The 19,951-nt window shown below is 49.8% G+C and overlaps 2 protein-coding genes across 2 annotated transcripts in view; one reads left to right on the top strand and one right to left on the bottom strand.

The window, feature by feature from the left end:
- LOC119696487 overlaps positions 1-19,951 on the top strand; it is a 1,710,157-nt gene that overhangs the window by 1,167,253 nt on the left and 522,953 nt on the right.
- The window catches only part of LOC119696488, a 1,499,846-nt gene that overhangs the window by 984,362 nt on the left and 495,533 nt on the right, over positions 1-19,951 (bottom strand). The window contains 1 exon segment of the mRNA XM_038126216.1: positions 13,521-13,535. Within this exon segment, the coding sequence (XP_037982144.1) occupies positions 13,521-13,535 (15 nt within the window).

Here is a 19,951-nt window from a genome sequence, read left to right as displayed (position 1 = left end):
CTGGGGGCTGCACATCCAAACTGGGCCAGGCTGGGGACCCTGCCCGGGCACTGCCAGCCCTTGGGGCTCCTCTCGGCACCTCCGGCAGCGGGGAACGCACAGAGGGCTGCGGGACCCCAGCATTGGCAGCACTGTGAGGGACTGGGCTGCACTGGGATCATACTGGGATCATACTGGGAGTGACTGGGACTGGACTGGGTTTGTGCTGACATCAGACTGGGATCATACTGGGAGTGAGCAGGAGCCCATGGGGGCAGTGGAGACCATGGTCGGGGCAAAAGGGATATACTGGGAATGACTGGGATTATGCTGAGAGTTACTGGGAGCAGCTGTGAGCAGCTGGGATCATGCCATGAACAACTGGGAGTGACTGGGAGCAACTGGGAGTGACTGGCTGCATGCTGGGGTGACTGGAAACAACTGGGCTTATACTGGGATCAACTGGGATCATGCTGGAGCTGACTGGGATCATCCTGGCAGTCAGTGCCACTACACTGAGGCTGACTGGGAGTGCTTGGCAGCAAATGGGATCCTACTGGAACAAACTGGGACTGACTGGGAACATGCTGCAGGGAACTGGGCTACACTGGGAGTGACTGGAACAACAGTGAGTGTGCAAGAGAGCAACGGGAACCATGTGGAGCACAACTGGTTCATACTGGCAGCGACTGGGAGCACACTGGGCTCACATTTGGATCACACTGGGAGGGACTGGACTGACACTGGGAGGATCTGAGAGTGACTGGGAACACACCCTGCACATCATCCCCCACACTGGGCCTGACTGGGAGCAACTGGGAGCACGCTGGGAGCAAATGGCATCAGACTGGGACTGAGTGGCTTGATCCAGGAAGCAACTGGAACCATGGTGGAGGCAGCTGGGACCACACTGGGAGAGACTGGAAGCAACGGGGATTATACTGGGACCACCCTGAGAGGGCTGGCATGTGACTGGGATCAAACTGGAGCTTCCTGGGATCATCCTGGGGTTGAAACCGAGTGACTGGGATCACACTTTGGGCTACTGGGATCAACTGAAACTGGGATCATGCTGCAAGCAAACTGGAGGAACTGGGAAGGACTGGATGCATGCTGGAGGCAACTGGGATATTCTGGCCAAGACTGGGAGGATCACACTGGGATAACTGACACCTTACTGGGGCCACTGGCAGTGCCTGGAAATGACTGCAGACATGCTGGGGGCAACTGGGATATACTGGGAGTGTCTGTGACCATCCTGGGGGGACTGGAACCACCCTGGGAACAACTGGGACCATGCTGAGGAGAACTGGGACCACCCTGGGGGTGACTCAAATCATGCTGGGATTGACTGGGAATGGTTGTGAGAAACTGGACTTGTGCTGAAAGCAACTGGGAAGAAGTGGGAATGACTGGGAACAAGCTGGAAGCAACTGGGATAAACTGGGAGTCACTGGGATCACACTTGAGGCTACTGGGGTCATGCTGGCATTGACAGGGAGCAACTGGGATCATACTGGGAGTGGCTACAATCATACTGGGATTACAGTGGGTTTGACTGGACCCTGACTGGGGGTTACTGGGAGCGACCAGGCCCATGCTGGGAGCCAACTGGGAACATCATTACAGGAACGGGGAGCAACTGGGAGAAAACTGGGGGCAAGTGAACCACGCTGAGATAACTGGGAGTGCCTGGCAATGACTACGAGCATGTGCAGGGCACCTGGGATGTACTGGGAGTGTCTGAGACCATACAGGTGGTGACTGGGACCAGACTGGGAGCGAGTGGGAATGAGCTGGGGGAACTGGGAACACACTGGGGGCAAGTGGGAGTGACTGGGGCCCTGCTGGGAGAGACTGTGTGAGATACAAAGCTGTGTTTCGTGTCAGGTACACACAGGCAGCGTGTGTGCTTGTGATTGTGATATGTGTGGAAACTGATCATGGGACAATTAGAGGATGAATTCTAAAAAATAACTGAGGGAGTAAAGCATGGAAGAAGGCCTTTGAACGCATCCTTTGTTTGCAATTAACTTTTATAGCATCTGAATTAAAGCTTTAAGGATGTTGCTGCTGGACAGGAACTTTCTGCACGTAGCTAAGCATTAAACAGCTTTGCAATAATAACCTTTTGAAGTATAATTTTAGAATATTGCTTGTAGTAGGGAACTTTGAAAATATAAGTTTAGAATATATGTAAAGGAAACATGCTTATCTCAACACCTTAGCAAAACAGTAAAAAGCAGCTTGAGAAAGGAAGATGAACATCAACCCAAGGATTGATGGCTTCGACCAAGGGAAGCTGGACATCACTGCTAGGAGATTTATAGTCCTTGCAATTAAAAGGTGGGCCCACATCTGGAGTCTGGACCACACCAGCTGGAAGACCTCTTTCTTCTTTCAGAAGTCGGACCCCACCATCTGGGGATACTCCTTTCTGGGGTACATCCTGAGAAAAACTAACTCACAATAGTGTATAGAATTGTGACGTAAAAATTGGGAATAGAAACTGCTAAAAAAAGCTTATGTGCACCCCTATAAATATCTGTACGCCCCAACCATCGGTGTGCAGCTGGAGGGAAAACTTCTGTTTCTGTCTGGGAAAACTGTACCCAGCGCTGTTTTGCTCATACTTTACCACATTAATTAATAAATGGATTGCTGCTTGAATATTGGCCTAGTCAAGCTTCTTATTTATAACATTATGACAATGGGAAGATGCCAGCAGCTCACGTCCCTGGCAGCAGACCAAGAACTCAGTGTTACAACTCAAAAGTTTTTGACCAATCACACAAAGCAAAAGCATATTGACAGTAGTTCTATCCAACCTGTAAGCACACATACCTTTGGTTAAAACAATGCTTGCTCATGTCAAATACAAGACATGCCTGTAAGCCTTAAAATACAATGCACAGAGCAGCTCTATTATTAAGCTTAGAACTTCTAAATATCTCGCTAGATATACTTTTCTGTAGCTTAGGGAGTTATTCTAGCCAAGTGTTAGTACACAGACCATTGTTCTATTTGTCCTTACTTTTCTACTTCCATAACTTTTCTGCTGACCAATCTTATGGCTCCCACTTAGCTCTAGTCGCAGTTCTGCTGTCACTGAGGCCTTTTGCAGCTTTCCCAAAACCCTCGGATTGTAAGGATTCCCACAGGGGATGTGGCAGGAAGCTCCTGGCAAAGCTGCTGAGCCCTTCTGAGCCTGGGAGCCGCAGCTGCCCTCAGGCTGCCAGGGAGAGCAGCAGCAGCCTCTTGCAGCAGCTGCAGCCTCCCGCAGGTGCCTGCCAAGCCTCCTTTGCTCCAGGCTGAACACGCCCAGCTCCCTCAGCTGCCTCTCAGCAGCTCCAGAGCCATCTCTGGTCATGCCTCAGCCTCAGAGTGTGCTCCCAAAGCTGAGCCCAGGATTCCAGATGCACCCTCTGCAGTGCCGAGTCCAGGGACATTGGTCCTGAATCATGGAATGTTCTGAGCTGGAAGGGATCCACCAGGAGAGATCCTAAAATATGGCAAAAATTCTCACAGTACTGTTCAAATGCTGGGAGCAGCAGAAGAAGAGAGAAAGCCATTTCTGATATCAGAGCATCAAACAACCTGAATCAATCAAATTAAATGAAGAAACAGCTTACGTTGGAATAAACATCATTTATTTATATATTGCTTTCCATCATTTTAAAACTTGGCTTTATGTGATAGGTTTTTAGCATTTGTCACTTTCCTTTTCTTGAGTAGAAATGAAATAGTTCCTTTAAAAATAACACCAAGATGTACTCGCCCCTGGCAGTGATGAAGTGATGAAGGCCATCAATAATGGCAGTAATGCCTCTGGGATAAAAGAGTCAAAGTAAAAAAAAAAAAAAAAAAAAAAAAAGAAAGATGGTCCAGATTGCAGGCAGAGAAGAGACTAGAGTGCCAAGAGAGAGTCTCAGGGAAATTGCCGATGGGGATGGAGATGAGGAGGGCAAGAAGCAGGAGTGGGCCATCAGCAGTAATTCCTCACAGCAGCACAGCGGGCCAAGAGAGCTTCCTCACAAGAGCCAAGTGGCCAGAGCTCCTCAGGACACTCCTCTGCCCACAGAAACGCAACAGCCAGAAGCCTCCTTTGCACAGCAAGGAGCCCTTTTATTGAAGCACTGCAAGGCCAGGAGGCAGGATGAGTGAGTACTTTAGTGCTTAAGTAAGAGAATCCTTTCAGGCTTGGAAATCCAGCATTAGGCCGGGGAAAATGAGACACGGCATTTTATGCCCTTTAAAACAAAACTGTACATTTGAAGAGGATGAAGCAGAAATTTTGCAATGGAAGCAAAAGAACTGGGAAGTGCAATGAAAGCTGTGCTTTTATTTGCAAAGACTGCAGAAGTTGCTGTGGAGCAGCTGGGCGAGGAGGGAAAGAGGCCAGGCAATCAGGATCCTGTCTGTGCCCAGGGCCTTTCTCAGCTCGAGTCCCTGAGGGCTTCCCCAGCGCTGGGCAGGGCCCGGGGGCTCGGTGGCACAGGGCCCTGCTGGGCCTGCCCTGGGCAGGGCCCGTGTGCTGCTGCCGGGCAGGCCTGGGTTCCCGCAGGGCAGCAGGGGCTGCGGGCAGGCTCCAGCAGGGTTCCGTGCCCTCGGAGCCCCCGCTGCACCGGGACCCCGCCCGGCCGTGCCCGGGACATTCCGCTGGCACCGGGGCTCTGCCAGCGGCAGAACTGTCTCTGGGCAGCGCCCCGCAGGCTGCAGCAGCACGGAGCGAGCGCAGCTCCAGCCGGGGAGCATTGCTTGGCCCCAGAGCCTGTTCGCAGCTCATTGACTGCCCCTCGGCAGCCGCTCAGCGCTGGGGGCTTGTGCCAGGTAATTCTGTGCTTTGCTGCCGGGGTGCCGACACACCAGCCCTGGCTGTCTCTGCTGCAAGCCAGCGCTGAGCACCAACAGCAGCAGCTCCAAACTCAGGCTCTTGCTCCTGCCTCTGCAAGCTGACAGCAGTTTGCTGGGAAACAGGCCCTGAGCAGGGAAATTGCCTTTAAGGCCTTCTTCATGCAAACACTTAGCATTATTATTCTCCAGCTTGCAGTGGGACAAATCGCTTTCAGGTGGAGAGGGCAAGGTTGCAGGAGGGCTTGCTGCTGCTTCAGCTTGAATGTGAAGTGTCTCTGAGGAGCAGGAGAGGCAGGCAATCCCTGGGCAAGGAGGGTGACATGGGAAGGCCAAAGCCCCCCAGGTTCTGCCCCATGTGCTGCCAAGGTGCCAGCACTGAGAAGGAGAGGCTTAAGGACAGAGGCGGCAGATGTGTGGCAGGGGGAACAGGGGGCTTTTGCTGGGCAGTGCCTGCAGCAGGTGCTCCAGCATGGGATTGCCCCGTTGGGAGTGGGAGCAGCTGCCAGGGGCCGCTCTGACAGTTGAACTGTCCCAGCCAGGGACTCCAGAGGGAGGTTGCAAAGTCCATGTGGAAACACCCAGATCCCAAAGTCAAGCCAAAGCTATTGATTTATAATTTTTCCAGTTTTAAGGCTCAAGGCCATTATAATTACTATGGCCTTGTCTATCCCTATATTTGTATCTCATGTGTATAGAAGGGCAATGGCCACCAGAATATTTGAATCATTCAAGGATAGGTTGGACAAGTCTTTGAGAAACGTGATCTAGTGAAAGGTGTCCCTGCCCATGGCAGAGAAGTGGAACAAGGTGAAATCTAAGGCCCCTTCCAAGCTAAAACATTCTGTGCTTCTATGGTTTTATGGGGCTGTGGTTCTATGAATCTGGTGAGTTCTCTGAGTGTATGTCAAGTTTCCCTTCAAGTACCTCCATATATGCAAAGCACCAAGCTTTGTCCATAAAAGTATCATGTGCTATTTAGTGATAGCAACGTTTGAAGGAAAACTCTTGAGGTGGATACCTAAGGTTCAAGTTTCCAAACAGCTTCCAAGCTTCCTTGTTTCATTAGAGCCCCTCTTTGCCTGGGGCTGGATGGAGAAGGCAGAAAGAAGAGCAATCAAATATGTCCTGCTGTGGGATGCAGAAGTGAGCCTGGCCAAAAAAAGCGCTGTCAAAAGCTTGTAAGGCTTGCCATCAGGGTCACTGGGTGGCCTGCTTTGCTCTCCACAGCAAGGCAAGCTTGTGCTCAGAAGCAGAGCTTGGTTGCAAGAGCATTTGTGCCTTGTGCAAATCGTGTCAGGGTATTGCCGCCCACGCAACCTCAAATCCATGGAGCGCCAGCGTGGCTGAAAACCAGGCCCTGTCAGGAGCTTTTGCAAAGCGTTTTTACTGTTGAGTGGAATCTAGATTTCCTGCTGGCCACCTGTGTGCTTTGTGGCCATGTTAAGGATGAGCTGGTGGCAGAGCAGGCCTCCCTGCCACACTGTTCATTCACAAGTCCGTGTGCATCTCTCTCTACACAAGTTATGCCAATGCCAGATCCACTCCACAGAACTTGGAACAAAGTTGGAATGTCTGCTCCTTGTATGCACTTGCTTCTTCTCCCACCTTGATTTACCTTTAAATGCAAGCGGGCACCTTGTTCCTTTAAGGCAGCTTGTTTCCCAGCCAACACTTTGGTTTTCATGATGGTGAGGAGGCAGCAAAGATGCAGTGTTTGTTTGCTTCCAGATGTGTCCTCTGAGCTTAGTGTGAGTGTCTCTTCTTAGGCTTCCCAGCTGCATGGGGAGCTGGGCGTTTGGCAGGATTCCCATCTGTAGTGGCCTGTGTCTCTCTGTGGCTTGCAGAAGGGTTCCCTGCTGGTCCCTTCCCTGGTGTTAAAGCTATGGCCTGGAGTTCAGCTGCTTCACCTCCTCCCCCAAGTGTCTGCGCTCCTGTTCCACTCCAGCTGTCCTCAGTGGGGTGCTTCAGGAGACTTCACAGGATGCTCCTGTAGCCTCCTCCCCAGCGAGAAATCTGCTCCCTCCAGAGCGTGAGATGCTGCAAGGGAATGCCACAAATTGCAATGTAAATGTCTTCAGTTGTTTATCTGCATTTTTGAGATCTTGCATTGCAAGATTCCCTCTTGCATCTGCTGAGGGAATATTGTTATCTTTTCACATAGAACTGTCTTTTTACGGTTTTTTTCCCCTACATTTCTTTCCTTCCTCTTTCCACAAATGCTGCCATTCATGTGGGGCCCATTTCGTTGTCTACAGGCAGGGTTCTTAGGGCAATTCTCTTCTGAAAATGGAATAGATTTCCTGCAGCCTGTAGCAGTGGCCTGGTTTGTCATGCTCTTGGCCAAATCTGGAGTCAAGTGCTGACCTGAAATGCAGCATGACTGCTGGGGGAAGGGGAAAATGGATCTCTTGCTTCTCCCATTCTCAGCTACGTGTCATCCTCGTGTTGGGATGGTTTATGTTAAGGAGCACTGGAATGACTCCCGGTCGGGCACTCCAGGTTCTGAGCGTAGCAAGTCCCTGGAGATCTTGACCTCCCCTTTAGGCATGAACTCATGCAGATGGTGAATAGCTGTGTGTTCTCTTCCAGAGAAGCTGACTCAAACTGAGGTTTCATCATGAAACCCACAGACAGCCAGAACAGCGACAATAGGTAGGAATGAATTTGATGTAATCTTGGCTTCCCAGGCACTGGGATGAATGTTGTGATGGTTTAGAAAAAGAATTTCCACTCCAATGCAAGAATCAGAATGTTCCAGAGTGGGACAACTTAAGTCAGGATTGTCCTGTCAGTGAGAGTGGCTTCAGAGCACATTGGTATTTGAAGAGCTTCTGTTACAGACCCAGGTCTGGATGTGGTCATGGGTCAGGGCAGATTCTCTGCTGAATTTTCTGAAGCCAATCTCTTCTTACTGGAGCCAGGGCACTCCCTTCTGCAGTTTGGGATGCTTTTGGCCTGGCAGTATTTTCCTGTTTCAGTCTGTAGCAAAGCACGAGTTGTGGTTTTTTGGGGTGGGGGCCATTTGTGCGAGTTTTTACTTCTTGTGGAACATATTGGAAGATGAGGAGGACTGAGGTGGTGTTTCAGGGCAGGCTTTCAGTTTCATCTGCCTCTTTGAACAGTCAGGTTGTTGGGCTTTTCCTGGTGACACATCAAGTGTAGAGCAGCAAGTACAGGACTATTTTTAGCTCTCTGCTGCTGAGCTGTTTTCCCCCTGGAGATGGAGGGCTTGGGACTGCACAGTCCCCCTGCACCAAGGCTCCCAGGTGCTGGGCGTGTTGGTGCTAAGCCTGGAGGTGCAGCTCCCAAAGCTTCCAAAGTTCCCGAGCCTTAAGGGAGCTTTGCAGGGTTATGAGTGGCAGCAGAGCTCGGGTTTGCAAAGGGTTTTTGAAGAGCATCTTGAGAAACACCTTTAATGGCCAGGTCACACGTGGGCAGCAAAGGTGTCTCCAGGGCTGGGGAGACTGGCAGATCTACAGGCTTATCTAAAAAGTCTGGGCATTTCAGTACACAGCAGACTCATAGACTCTGAATTAGGAATGCCATCCCGTGCAAAAACATGAGGTGAGGCAGCTGTGCCTCGGCTCTAGGAATGATTAAACTCCCAGGAGCTGATTATTGGTGTGGTATTGGAGTAAGTGTCCCTGCTGGAGCAGACAAGGCTCTCCCCTTGCAACCTGGGACACTTGGGAAGTTGGATTTGCAAAGAAGAACTGATGAAGTGTATGTATGGAGAAGACTGTAGAGTAGAGTAGGAATCGATACCTGCATCCACTGTGCCTGCATGCTTTCCCTTCCCCGATGCCCATCAATATCAGAGCCAGAGTTTCCCTCATTTTGCAGTGGTCTTTCAAAGGCCAGGGACAGTTTAAAGCATCTCGTTTCCCATGATGGGACACTTTCTTGGTGTTTTGTTGTGGGGCAGGTGTGATTGAGTACATGCATATGTGGCTGAGGAGGAACAGGGGGATTGGACCTGGTGTTTTCTGAATGTCTGAGAACTCCTTTCTAATTACGCTGCAGGGATGGCTTTAAATGCAGCTCCATTGTTTTCGAGGGAAGCAGCTTTCCAAATATCTGTTTAAAGTAGAGAGTGAATTTCTGAGGTTGTTTAAGAAGTGGACAAAGTTCAAGCCTTGGAAGCTGAAACATCTTCAGCAGAGAAGGTTCTGTTTGACTGGCAAGGGGGGAGCCTGGGGTGAGAGGCCTGGAGGAGAAGACGGGCAGTTTCTCCCATTAATCACTGCAAGTGGATTTGCCAGCTCACGTGCCGATCACCCCAGCGACTGCTTCTGTGCTTGTTTCACAAGGAAATGGGGGGAGAGTCTTTCCCTTACCACCCTTCTTGCTGGCTGGGATCAGGGGTAGCAATCCCTGAGAAGGATGTGTGCTGTCCCCTGTGTGTCTCATTGCTCTGGGGCACAGCACACACTGGACAGAGCCGATCTGTCCACTGTCAGCATCCTGAGGATTTCAACACTGCTTTGCTGCTGGACGGGTGCCCTTGTGGGAAAGCCCCAGTTTCTGCACGGAGCACAAGCAGGGGTTGGAGTGCTAAGTCTCTTTTCTGTGTCTCTGTCTGAAAGCAGGAACAACAACAGAGACTTGCTCTGTATTCTGGAGCAAGACAGGCGGAGGAGGCAGGCAGCTCCAGAGGAGAAAGATCCATCTTTGGAGAAGACTCCCCTCTTTGCCAGGCCCTACAAGGTAATGGAAGGGGAGTGCAGGCTGGAAGGAGAGAAGGAAGGAGGCTTGGGGTGGGAGAGGAGAGCTGTGTCTTCTGCACGGGCTGTAGCAGACTTGAGCCTGATCCCTGCCAACACAGCATCTTCCCATCTGCTGCACTGACCTTGCCTGACTGCCCTTGGGGGATGCATGGTGATTCCATGAAGGTGCTGAGCAATGTCTCTTGCTGAGCTGGATCTCTTGCTTGGGGTGTTTCTGACATTTCCCCTTCTGTTCCTGTGTTGCAGACTGATAAAGAAGATGAGCTGTCAAGGCGCATTAAGAACTTGCTGGGTGATGAGGACTCCAAGGGGCTCCTGAGCCATGAGTCCCCTCCGAATGCCATAGGGACTCCAAAAAAGCCCAAATCCAACTCACAGGCCCCCAGTCACAGGCCAGCCTCCAGTAAGACAAATCCATGTGAGGACATATGGAGAGAATCCTCACCAGAATCCCTGGACATCAGCCCTAACCCCGAGCAGAACTACCATGACAGCAAAGAGGGTCTCTCAACTTGGAGGTCAGAAGCCAAAGCTCCACAACCCGAAATTCTTCCTGAGCCTGTCAAGGTGAGTTCAGTTGTTGGGGGCCTCTGTTATAGGCAGTCCCTCAAGGCAGGGGAGCAGCACCCAGGCCCTGCCGGCTTCGTGGCTCAGCCTTCCCAGACGACAAAGGCACTGGGTTCCCAGGTGCAGTTTGGGGTTTTGCCAGGCTCATCCATCAGCACTGGGATGTTGCTGTGCCCTGTGGAATGTAGGAGCCCAGAGTGCTGAGCCATGGCAGCTGGTCAGGAGGTCATGGAGGTGGTTTTCAAATGGTGTTTGGCCTTTGGAAGGAGAAGGAAGAGCTGCAGTCAGCTTTTCCTGGAAAAGGGTGTTGATCAGCTGCAAAGGACTGAAGGCAACATCTTGTGGAAAATGAGAGGCAGCTGAGAGAAGCAGAGCACTGCAGGGCCTTGCCTTCTGCAGGAGCCATTCTTCACACCACAAAGAGAAAGCACCATTCTGGATCTCCAGCTCTGGAAAGTGCAGAGGGCTGCAAGCAGCCCTCAGGCTAGCAGCAATGGGCAGTGTTTTTCCTTGCTGCTTGGAAGGCCAGCTGAGGGAGTATCAGTGTGAAGAAAGGAGCAGGGATGCTGCATCTTCCTTGGAGAGTGCGGCGAGGGAGGGGAAGGAGTGGGTGCCCAGAGAAATGATTTCTGAGAGAGGGCTGGAGTGAACGCTGCCAGCTTCTGCCATCAGCTGGGGCTGGGCTCAGCTCTTTGGGGTAGCCCAAGCCAGCTTCTCTCCATCGTGTGTCTCTGGGCACCCCTGGAGAACCTCCATTGGTCCAAATTTGGCTGCTAAATCCATCACTTTGCCAAGCAATGGGAGAGGGAGAAATGGTAGCTGGGGATTTGCAAATGCTGCAGGGGCAAGGAGAGGATGCCTAAAGTCAGCCAGAATTTGCATAAACTGTGGTGCATCTTGCCAGGAGCGTTAGAAGTCAGTGTCTTGTCCAGACTGCTGTTGGCCTCAGAAGAATAAGGAGTCTCATTTTATTTGGATGAAGGAGAAATAGTCTTCTTTCTCTAGAACTGGCTTGGAAGAACTGGGAACTATTCTTTCTGACTGTTTTTCTTTGAACTAAGGGAGCTTTTTGCACAACTTTTTAAAGGCAGAGAGGCAGCCTGTGCCCTTGAAGACAAAGCTCAGCTGCTTCCTAGTATAACAGTATAATTCCATAAAGGGAGAAGACTGCACAGACATACTTACATCATCATCATCATCATAACAGTCATGATACATAGCAGTAGTAGTAGTAGTTGTTGTTTAATAATACAAACACTCTTTCCAGACTGCCAGGTTCCAAAGGGATTTCCTCTTTTTCTCAGAGGCAGGAGAGATGACTTTGGGAATTCCAGCTGGTTTTCCACTTGGCCTCCATTATCAATTCCCCTTTAGATGGGCCTTGTGATCCTCAGCAGCATTTTATTATTAATAGAATTGCATGACATTTCTGGAGTTGTTGGTCACCAAATGCTGCTGTGTGCATGTCAATGAGTAAAAACCCCAAACAAACTCCTTCTGCCTCCCTCCTTCTTGTTTCAGAAAAAGAAGCCCACTGCTGTGCCATCCACTGAAAGAACTTGGAAGGTTGGTGCTCCTCCATAGCAGATCACTGCATTTGCTTCTGTTTTGCATACATGAGAGAAATGGCTGGGGAAAAAATACATTGCTCAGCTCCTGTTCCCTCAGCAGACATTGCCCTTCCTGAAAGTGTGTTCTGGGCTGGGCTGAGGAGAAGTAGGGATAACAGCTGGAGTTGTGAGATCAGCCTTCCTCTCGGGCTGTGAGCGTAACATTGTCTGGGGCAGTTCAAGGACCAGGCTGACAACTCATGCCAGGCAGCCAGAGCTGCTCCTCCCTCAGGCTGGGGATTGCCTTTCCTGAGCTCCCCTCATCCAAAGGCTCTGGACCTGCTGTCTCATGTCTGGGCTTCCCCATCTCCATTTGGGAAACCAAGGGAAATCAGCCCCATGTGTTCCTGAGAGCCAGATGCCATTGTGCCATGCAGAGTGTTTCTGAGCGGGCCAGGGTGGCAGCAAACTTCTCTTCCCTCTTTCCCATTGTTTTCAGTAGGCTCTGTATTTGTAGAGCTGTACCATGTGTGAGCCAGAGGGGGCAGATGAATGGAAAATGCTTCAGGGACTCATCCTTTTGTTTCAGTTGTGCCCTCCAATGTGATGTTTTCCATGAACGCTTGAAGCATGTCATCTGTGTGGAAGCACAAGCCCCATTTTATCTTGATGGTCAGCAAAAGCATGATCTGAGAGTGCTAGACAGAAGTGGGAGTGCTGAGAGTGCTGCCAGCCAAGTCAGTTTGAGGTGTTGCCTACACCAGGCATGCAGACATGCCTTTCAATCATCCCCACCTGTGTCACTGTGCGGAGTCCCCTGAGCTAACCTTGCCTCCCCCTCTCCTCTCTGTTTTTGTGAACAAAACAGGTTGCGGGAAAGCCATTTGCTTCACTTGCTCCTCCAAGGTACAGTTGTGTTCCCAAACTACCCTCTAGACCAAACAAGCTACTTTTCATTTGAGGGGGAGAGGGCAAGGGGTTCCTGGTTTCCCTTGAAGCTGCAGGCTTTGGTTTGATGCTGCTCAGGGCTGCTGTTGAAAATTGGTTTCATTGTTGTGGGGGTTTCAGGAAAGCTCCCATCATTAGAAATGAATAATCCAGGCATGCTGGAGTTTGCCTAAGAACCAGACTTGTATTTGCCCAGGTGCTCCGTTCTTTTCTCCTCCTCGCCCCCAGTGTGTCTGGATATGTTTGTATTGACCAAGAATCCATCCTGACATTTGTTACCCTTTATTGGAAGTGGTTCTTTTGGGGATTGGGGCTTTCAGAAATGCACGGGGCCATTTTGGTATTTTTTTCAACTTTAGTCAGCTGAATGCAGCTTCACAATGTAGCAGTGAGATCCTGTTCACATTCTTGTCTGGCTGGGTGTGATTTACAGTTTTGATTATTCCCAGAGGGTTTTTTCATATGGTGCTTTACTTTTGGAGCATGGCAATGTATTCCTCTGGCCTTCTCCCCTCTGCTCTCCGTGCTCAAACACAGGGTTCCGTGTTAGTTTGGAATGCTGCCATGTCAATGGAAGAAGTAAGTAACCTTCCCCCCGCTGCTTCCTGATTTTGTCTCCTGGTGGCCTTGCAGAGTTCTCCAGTCCCAGCACAAGAGGGTGGCAGCAGCACAGCCCAGCAGCTTGGAGCCAGGGAGCACCAGGGACTGCCACAGCCCCTCAGCCTCTGCACTTGCAAGAGCACCAGCACCTGAGGTGAATGCAAATCAAATGCAGAGGCTGCTCCCGCAGCCCCTTGCCTCCCACTCTCTGCTGTCTGAGGGCAGTCAGGACAGGAGCCCTGAAATACTGTCACTGTTCAGGTGTCCCCTTGAGACCTCAGCAGAAGCATCAGACATTTCTTGCCCTCTGCTTCCTTTCGAGATTTTGTCATTCATCAACCCTTCCTGGACTTCTGCTGCCAAAGCTGGCAGTGTTCCCACTTGTCCTTTGGCATCACTGTCTAGCCCTTCTGGAGTTTTCACGCCAGGATTAGTCCCTGTTGAAGCTGAGAGATGAAACTTTGAGTGAATTTGCTGAATGATCCTCCTCTGCAGTAGGGAGCTTTGGACTGTGGCCCCTGAGTGACTGGTTTCTCCTTCATGGGTGCTCTGGACAATGGCTCTGTAAGGGAAAAAATCCCTTCTTTCATTTTCTCCTCATTTCAGTTCTGTTGGTGTCATATTGTTTTCCTTCTCCTTGCTCTGAAAGATGAACCTGTCTTTGATAATACAGTCGTGCAGTGCTGAAGCCTGGAGAGGGAGGAGGAGGAAGAAGCAGTGAGGCTGCAGCCCTGGATCTATGGCCTGTGTGCTGGATGTTCAGCATGGCAGAGGTGACTGGGCAACAGGGCTGGGCTTCTTGCCTCTGAGGAAATGTCCAGTGAGCTGTGCTGCATGGAGGAGAAAGATTCAGCCAGAGAAAGGATCTTGGCAAGGCTGAGCAAGGGGGCCTTTGGCTGAAAGCTCACCCCTCCCTCCTGTTCTGGGTAGAACAAGAGCTGTGGGGAGACTCCTGCCCTGCAGGGAAGCTGACAGGGAAGAGGTCTAGAGCAGAAGCAACTCTGCTGTTCTTCCCTCCTCCTGCTTTGAATTCCATGTGAATTAAAGTGTTTGGCCTCAGTTGTACTGAACAGCCACAGGCCAAAGAGGATTTTTCCTGGCACCTCCCTGGACATCCCTTGGGAAAGCCATTTCTTCCAGGCCAGGAGTTTGGCTCATTCAATGTCTAAGGCACGTGTCAGCTGGCAATTCCTTATTGATGGCTTCTTTTCCTGGCAGCACTGAACTCTTGAGGCTTCTAGCTGGAACAGGCAAGCAGAATCCAGTGCAGAGGGAATTAATCCACAGGGGAGAACCGTGCAGGGACTCACTTTGCCTTCACAGAGACACTGAGCAGCTCTTTCCCCTCTTGCCCAAAGCAGAAGCTTCACTGTCCTATGTCACCCCAGTCTCTTTAAGGCATCTTTCCAAATGAGCTGGGAGAAGCCTTAAAAGTAGTGCATCAGTGAAGCTTAGTTGTATCTCTTGTGCTCCTGTGCCAGGTTTCACCTCTTCTGCCAGCACCTGAGCAAAGCTGTTTGTAAAGCCAGGCTCCTTGTCCATGTCTTTAGGAGCCCCTCAACCCAGCAGAGAGCCTTGTATTGCCTGCACTGACAGACTGGGATGTGGGAGAGGCTTCACGGCAGGGCCAAGAATTAGAGAGAGTCAGTGTGCAGAAAGGAACAGGAATGTGGCATCTTCCTTGGACTGGGTTTCAAAAAGAGTCCAAAAAATCCCAACCAACCAAAAAAAAAAAAAACCCAAAAAGGCAAGTCAAGCTGTGTTCCTCTGCAGTTCACAAAGTCTGGAGCCAAGAAGCAGAATTTGAGGACAACTCAAGTCACTGCTATTCTCAGGTAGAAGGCAGAGGTCTTCCTTGAAGTTGGCTGAAAACAGATGAAGAGTCTGCTCTGTCTTGCACGAGCTCCATGTGTGGGTGCTTTTCTTGTGCCAGAAATGCTCACCAGAATCAAAGCAACCTTGCAGAGCTGGTCCATGAGCTGGGCTTAGTTGGAAGTTTGTGCTCTCTGCTTTAGTCCCTCAGAAAAGCTCCTGTGCCTGGAAGCCTGAGCCTTTTTCTGTGTTCAAGTGCTGTGTGCAAGAATTAGTAGGATGTCTCTCAGGAGCCCAAGGGATGATGGTCAAGTGCTTTGGCAAGCAAAAGCTCCATCTTGGCAGGAGGACCCAGCCTGGAGCCAGCCCGAGGTACCTGAGTAGGAGCAGTGTTCTGAACTGGAAGCCAAGCACCTTGCAAGGGTTGCATTTAAATCAAGGTTCTTTGGTTGGGGTTTTTTTTCTTACTTCAGAAAAATGAGTCTGATATTATTTGGGTGCATGAGAAATATTACTCCTTCTTTCAAACTGAACTGGGAATTCCTCTAGAATTGGAAACTATGATTTCTAACTGTTTTTTCTTAACTAGTGAAACTTTTTGCTCGACTCTTTCACATGCAGAGGCAGCCTATGCCTTTGCAGGCAAAGCTTAGCTGCTACAAGAGCAACTAAAGGCAGTGATATTCAATAAAGGGAGGAGACTGCAAAAACATACTTTCTTATGAAGATGAATAAAAAAGTCAGCAAAAAAAAACAGTGTTTCCTGCCTGTCAGGGAAGCCAGCCATTGATCTTGCAGGAGGTGACTGATGGTTTCAGTCCTTGCTCTGCCTGCTCTCTGTTCCTTACTGCCCTTCAGATGAAAGTGTTATTCCTTACTAGCATTTCATTATGAATGGAATTGCATGACACTTTTAGAGCTGCTGGTCAGGAAATGTTTACTGAGTGCATGCTTGTTTGCTGTCAATGAGTAAAATACCCAAACAACCTCCAAGTGCTTCCTTCTTTTTTGTTTCAGCCCATTGTGCACATTTATGTGCAGTCCATTGAAGGAATACTGAAGGTGGGTACTCTTCAAGACCAGATCTCCATGGGCAAGCCTGTACAAATCCATCAAGAGGCGGCTCTCTCTGACTCTGGCAAGGATGAAAATCTCTCTGTGTCCATCAGGAAAACTCCTGAGAGCTGCTTCTCTCCCTGTCTTTCCAGGAAATGAGCAGCCCCCTGTCACCTCTCCTGCCATCCCTTCAGTCCCCTGCAAGAACAGAGACTTCCAAATTTCCACTGCAGGCAAAGGTAACCCAGCCCACCTGACAGATGGCCTCCTCGAGCCGGGTCTCATAAGCTCTTGGAGCTTTATAGCACACCCAAGATAGCTCTGCTACCTTAGAAGGCATAAAATCAGCAGGATGGCTTCTGTGGTAGTGTTGGAAACAGAAAAGTTGTAATAGAAGGCAAAATAACAAAACTCTACAAAGAAGAACTGAGCCAGGTGCAAGATGTTCTTGCTCCTGGTAAAACACCTCACAAAAACGATTTGTTTCTTTCTTCTCTTCTTTTTGTGGAAAATTGCTTAGGCAGGACTTTTTGGCTTCTGTCCAATTGGCTGTCCTGAAGTTTGAGGTGAAGTCTCTCAAGTCCTATGAGGTGTCTTTTTCACCTCATGGAGAAGAGAAACTTCTGGGCTTTTTTCTTTTTTAAGGAGACAAAGGATAGTTTTGTCCCTCTGTCAGCACAGAGCCCATTCCTATACCCACTGTTTTTCAGGGCTTCTGCTAAATTACAAGAGATCTTTCTGCTGAGCACAAATCCAGCTCAGCTATTTGGCAGCTCTTAGACTGTTTTAAAAATATTTATTTAAGAATGCACGTGCCCATAACGTGCCATGAACGCAGTTTTGATGTCAGTAGCTGTGCTGTTCAGCTGCATGCTAAGTTCCTTTGTCCTTTTATTCTAGGAATCCCAACCTGATGGATCTGCAGCACAGAAGCAGAGTAAGTCAAAATGCAAAGACAACACAGCTCTTTGTGTGCTGACAGGTAATTCTGTGTGTTATATGTAGCAGAGAGCATCAAGTGTTCACCCTGATTAGGCAGCATGATTTCCTCTGCTTTGCTGAACAGGGATGGATTTAGGAATGGCTTCAGAAACTGTAACCAATCATTCCCTAGAGCTCAAGGCAGCAGTTCAGCAGAGGACAAGCAGTAGTTAGTTAGGAAACTCCCATCTGGAGTGAGGAACAATCTTGGTGGCAAACCCCTCCCTAGGAGAAAGTGACTCTCTGATCTGGTGCTGAGAGACCACAGGGTAAAATGCGCTACACGGGAGGCATATAAATGCAACCTTTTCATTTTGGCTTTCCAGAGCAGGCTGGCACAGCTTCAGAAACATTGCTGAGTTCTCAGCCAAGAACATGGTAAGTAACCAGGCTCTGTTCTCATCTCTGCTGGGCAGTTACTTAAAAGCACATGGAATGCACAACAATTTGGGCTCTTAGTAAATTTTTCTCAGAAAACTTCATTGCAGGGAATTTTCACCAACAGAAAAAAATTGCTGTTTTATGATGGACTCACTAAATTGTTTGGGTGTGAAAAGGACTTGAAGATCATCAAGTCCTATCGTTAATCCAGCAATGCCAAGTGCACTAAACCCTGTCCTGACTACAATCACTGTGATTAAAACCCCAACCAAAACAAAAGAAAAGGGAAGAAAAAAATCTCAAGTCTTCGTGTACCAGACTGAAATTTTGTCTTCTTTTCATCTGTGGTGCTTAACATCTTGTCCCACTTTGTACTCCTCAACCTCCTGCTAATGCATTAGGCTGACAGAAATGCTGAGGGATACCAGCTGAATCTGATCATTCCTGGCTATGGTTTTCATGCCTGGCAGGACAAGGAATGCTACAGCTGCCTAAACTGTGTAGATCTACTGATGACATTTTAACATTATTTTGTTGTAAAACTGTCTTCAACTGCCAAAGCAGAAGTCTTGAGAAAAGTGTTGTAGTTATTTTATTGAAAAAGAAACACAAAGAAATCTAGTATTTGACATGGACTTTTTAAGAACCTTACTTTACATGCTAATGATATAGCTAGTTGCAGAGTGGATGAACACAAAATTTCTGTAACCTATGGGAATTGTGTCTGTTTGTCTGAATGGCTGTGAATTGGAGGTTTGATAATGTCCCAGCATTTTTTCATATGGTGCTTTGTCTTTTAAGCACAGCAATGTATTCCTCTGGCCTTCTCCGCTCTGCTCTCCGTGCTCAAACACAGGGTTCAGTGTTAGTTTGGAATGCTGCCATGTCAGTGGAAGAAGTAAGTAACCTTCCCCCCGCTGCTTCCTGATTTTGTCTCCTGGTGGCCTTGCAGAGTTCTCCAGTCCCAGCACAAGAGGGTGGCAGCAGCACAGCCCAGCAGCTCGGAGCCAGGGAGCACCAGGGACTGCCACAGCTGCTCAGTGTGTGCTCGAGAGATCAGCTCCAGTGGCAGGGAGGAGGACAGCCTTCCAAGGGTGCTGCACCTGCCAGTACGTGAGGTGAATGCAGAGACCATGGAGAGGCTGCTCCCACAGCCCCCTGCCCACTGCAGTGTGGGGTCTTGGGAAGGAAGCAGATGTGGTTACCAAATTCTGCCTGCTTTGTCCTGGAAATACTGATTTGTAAGACCATTCTCACTGCAATGAAGGCTTAGGGATTTGCCACTGACTGGTTTATGGCTTTTTTACTCCTCACAGATCCATCCATGGTGCTCAAGGAGCAAGTTAGTGCCTGTGGCCTGTTAGTTGAGAGTCATTTTTTCACAGGCCAAAGGCCAGACTTTAGGACCTCGGGGCAAGAGTCCTGGGCTCAGGTGAGCTGTGCTAGGACAGCAAGAGTCAAACAAGGCCCCAGTCCTGAATGCTTCTTTTCTCTTTTGTTGGCAGCCTGAGCCATCAACTGCTAAAAAGTGGCGCCTTGACAGCCTGGGGACCCAGACAAAGCAAGGATTGGTGCCCAGAGAGGGTCTCAGGGAAATTGCCCGTGGGAATGGCCGTGAGGAGGGTGTGAAGCAGGAGCAGGGCATCAGCAGCAGTTCCTGCCAGCAGCACTCCAAGGCAAGGCAGCCTCCTCACAAGAGCTGTGGCCAAGGGGCCACGGATTTCCACAAGACCTTTGCCCAAGTGGCCAAGGACACTGACAAGACCTGTGGCCAAATGACCAAGCATTTTCACAAGACCTCTGGCCAAGTGACCAGGGCTCCTCAGGAATCTCCTGTTCTGAGCACACACAGCTCTCTGAAGCCTCTTGCGCACACCAAGGAGGCCTTGCCCAGGAAGATTGTGGGTATCAAAAGGCCCAGCAAGGCCCTGGTGCATGACAAATGCAAAAAAGCCCTGAAGCTGGAGAGTGAGCCTGGTCCTTTGGAGGTCAGAGAGCAGTCCTCCAAAGACAAGCTGAAAGTCCAAGAAGCAGAGAAGCCAAAAGCTGCTTTTGGAAATGGCCTGAAGCTGGCAGTGCAAGAACCCTTGGAGAAGAGGAAGCACAAGGCCCCTGACAAGAGCTGTGCCCACGTGCCCAAGGCTCCTGCCCAGAGTTGTGGCCAAGCAGCCAAGGCTCCTGACGAATCTGCTGCTACATCCAAACACAGCTTTCTGAAGCCTCCTGTGCACACCAAGGAGACCTTGCCCAAGAATACTCTGGGTATCCAAAGGCCCAGCATGTGCTGGCTACACGATGAATCTCAGAGAGTCTGGAAGGCAGAGAGTGAGCCTGGTCTTTTGCAGGTCACAAACCAGTCTTGCAAGGACCAGCCCAAAGGCAAGCAAACAATGAAGCCAAAAGCCACCAATAAAAAAGACCTGAGGCCGGCACTTCACAAGCCCTCTGAGAAGAGAGAGGACAAGGGCTCCCACCAGGCCAAAGCCAAGGGCTTTT

Source organism: Motacilla alba, unplaced genomic scaffold, assembly GCF_015832195.1.
Source record: "Motacilla alba alba isolate MOTALB_02 unplaced genomic scaffold, Motacilla_alba_V1.0_pri HiC_scaffold_31, whole genome shotgun sequence".
NCBI lineage: Eukaryota > Metazoa > Chordata > Aves > Passeriformes > Motacillidae > Motacilla > Motacilla alba.
The sequence above is the reverse complement of the archived record's forward strand: the minus strand, read 5'-3'. Positions and strand labels throughout refer to the sequence as shown.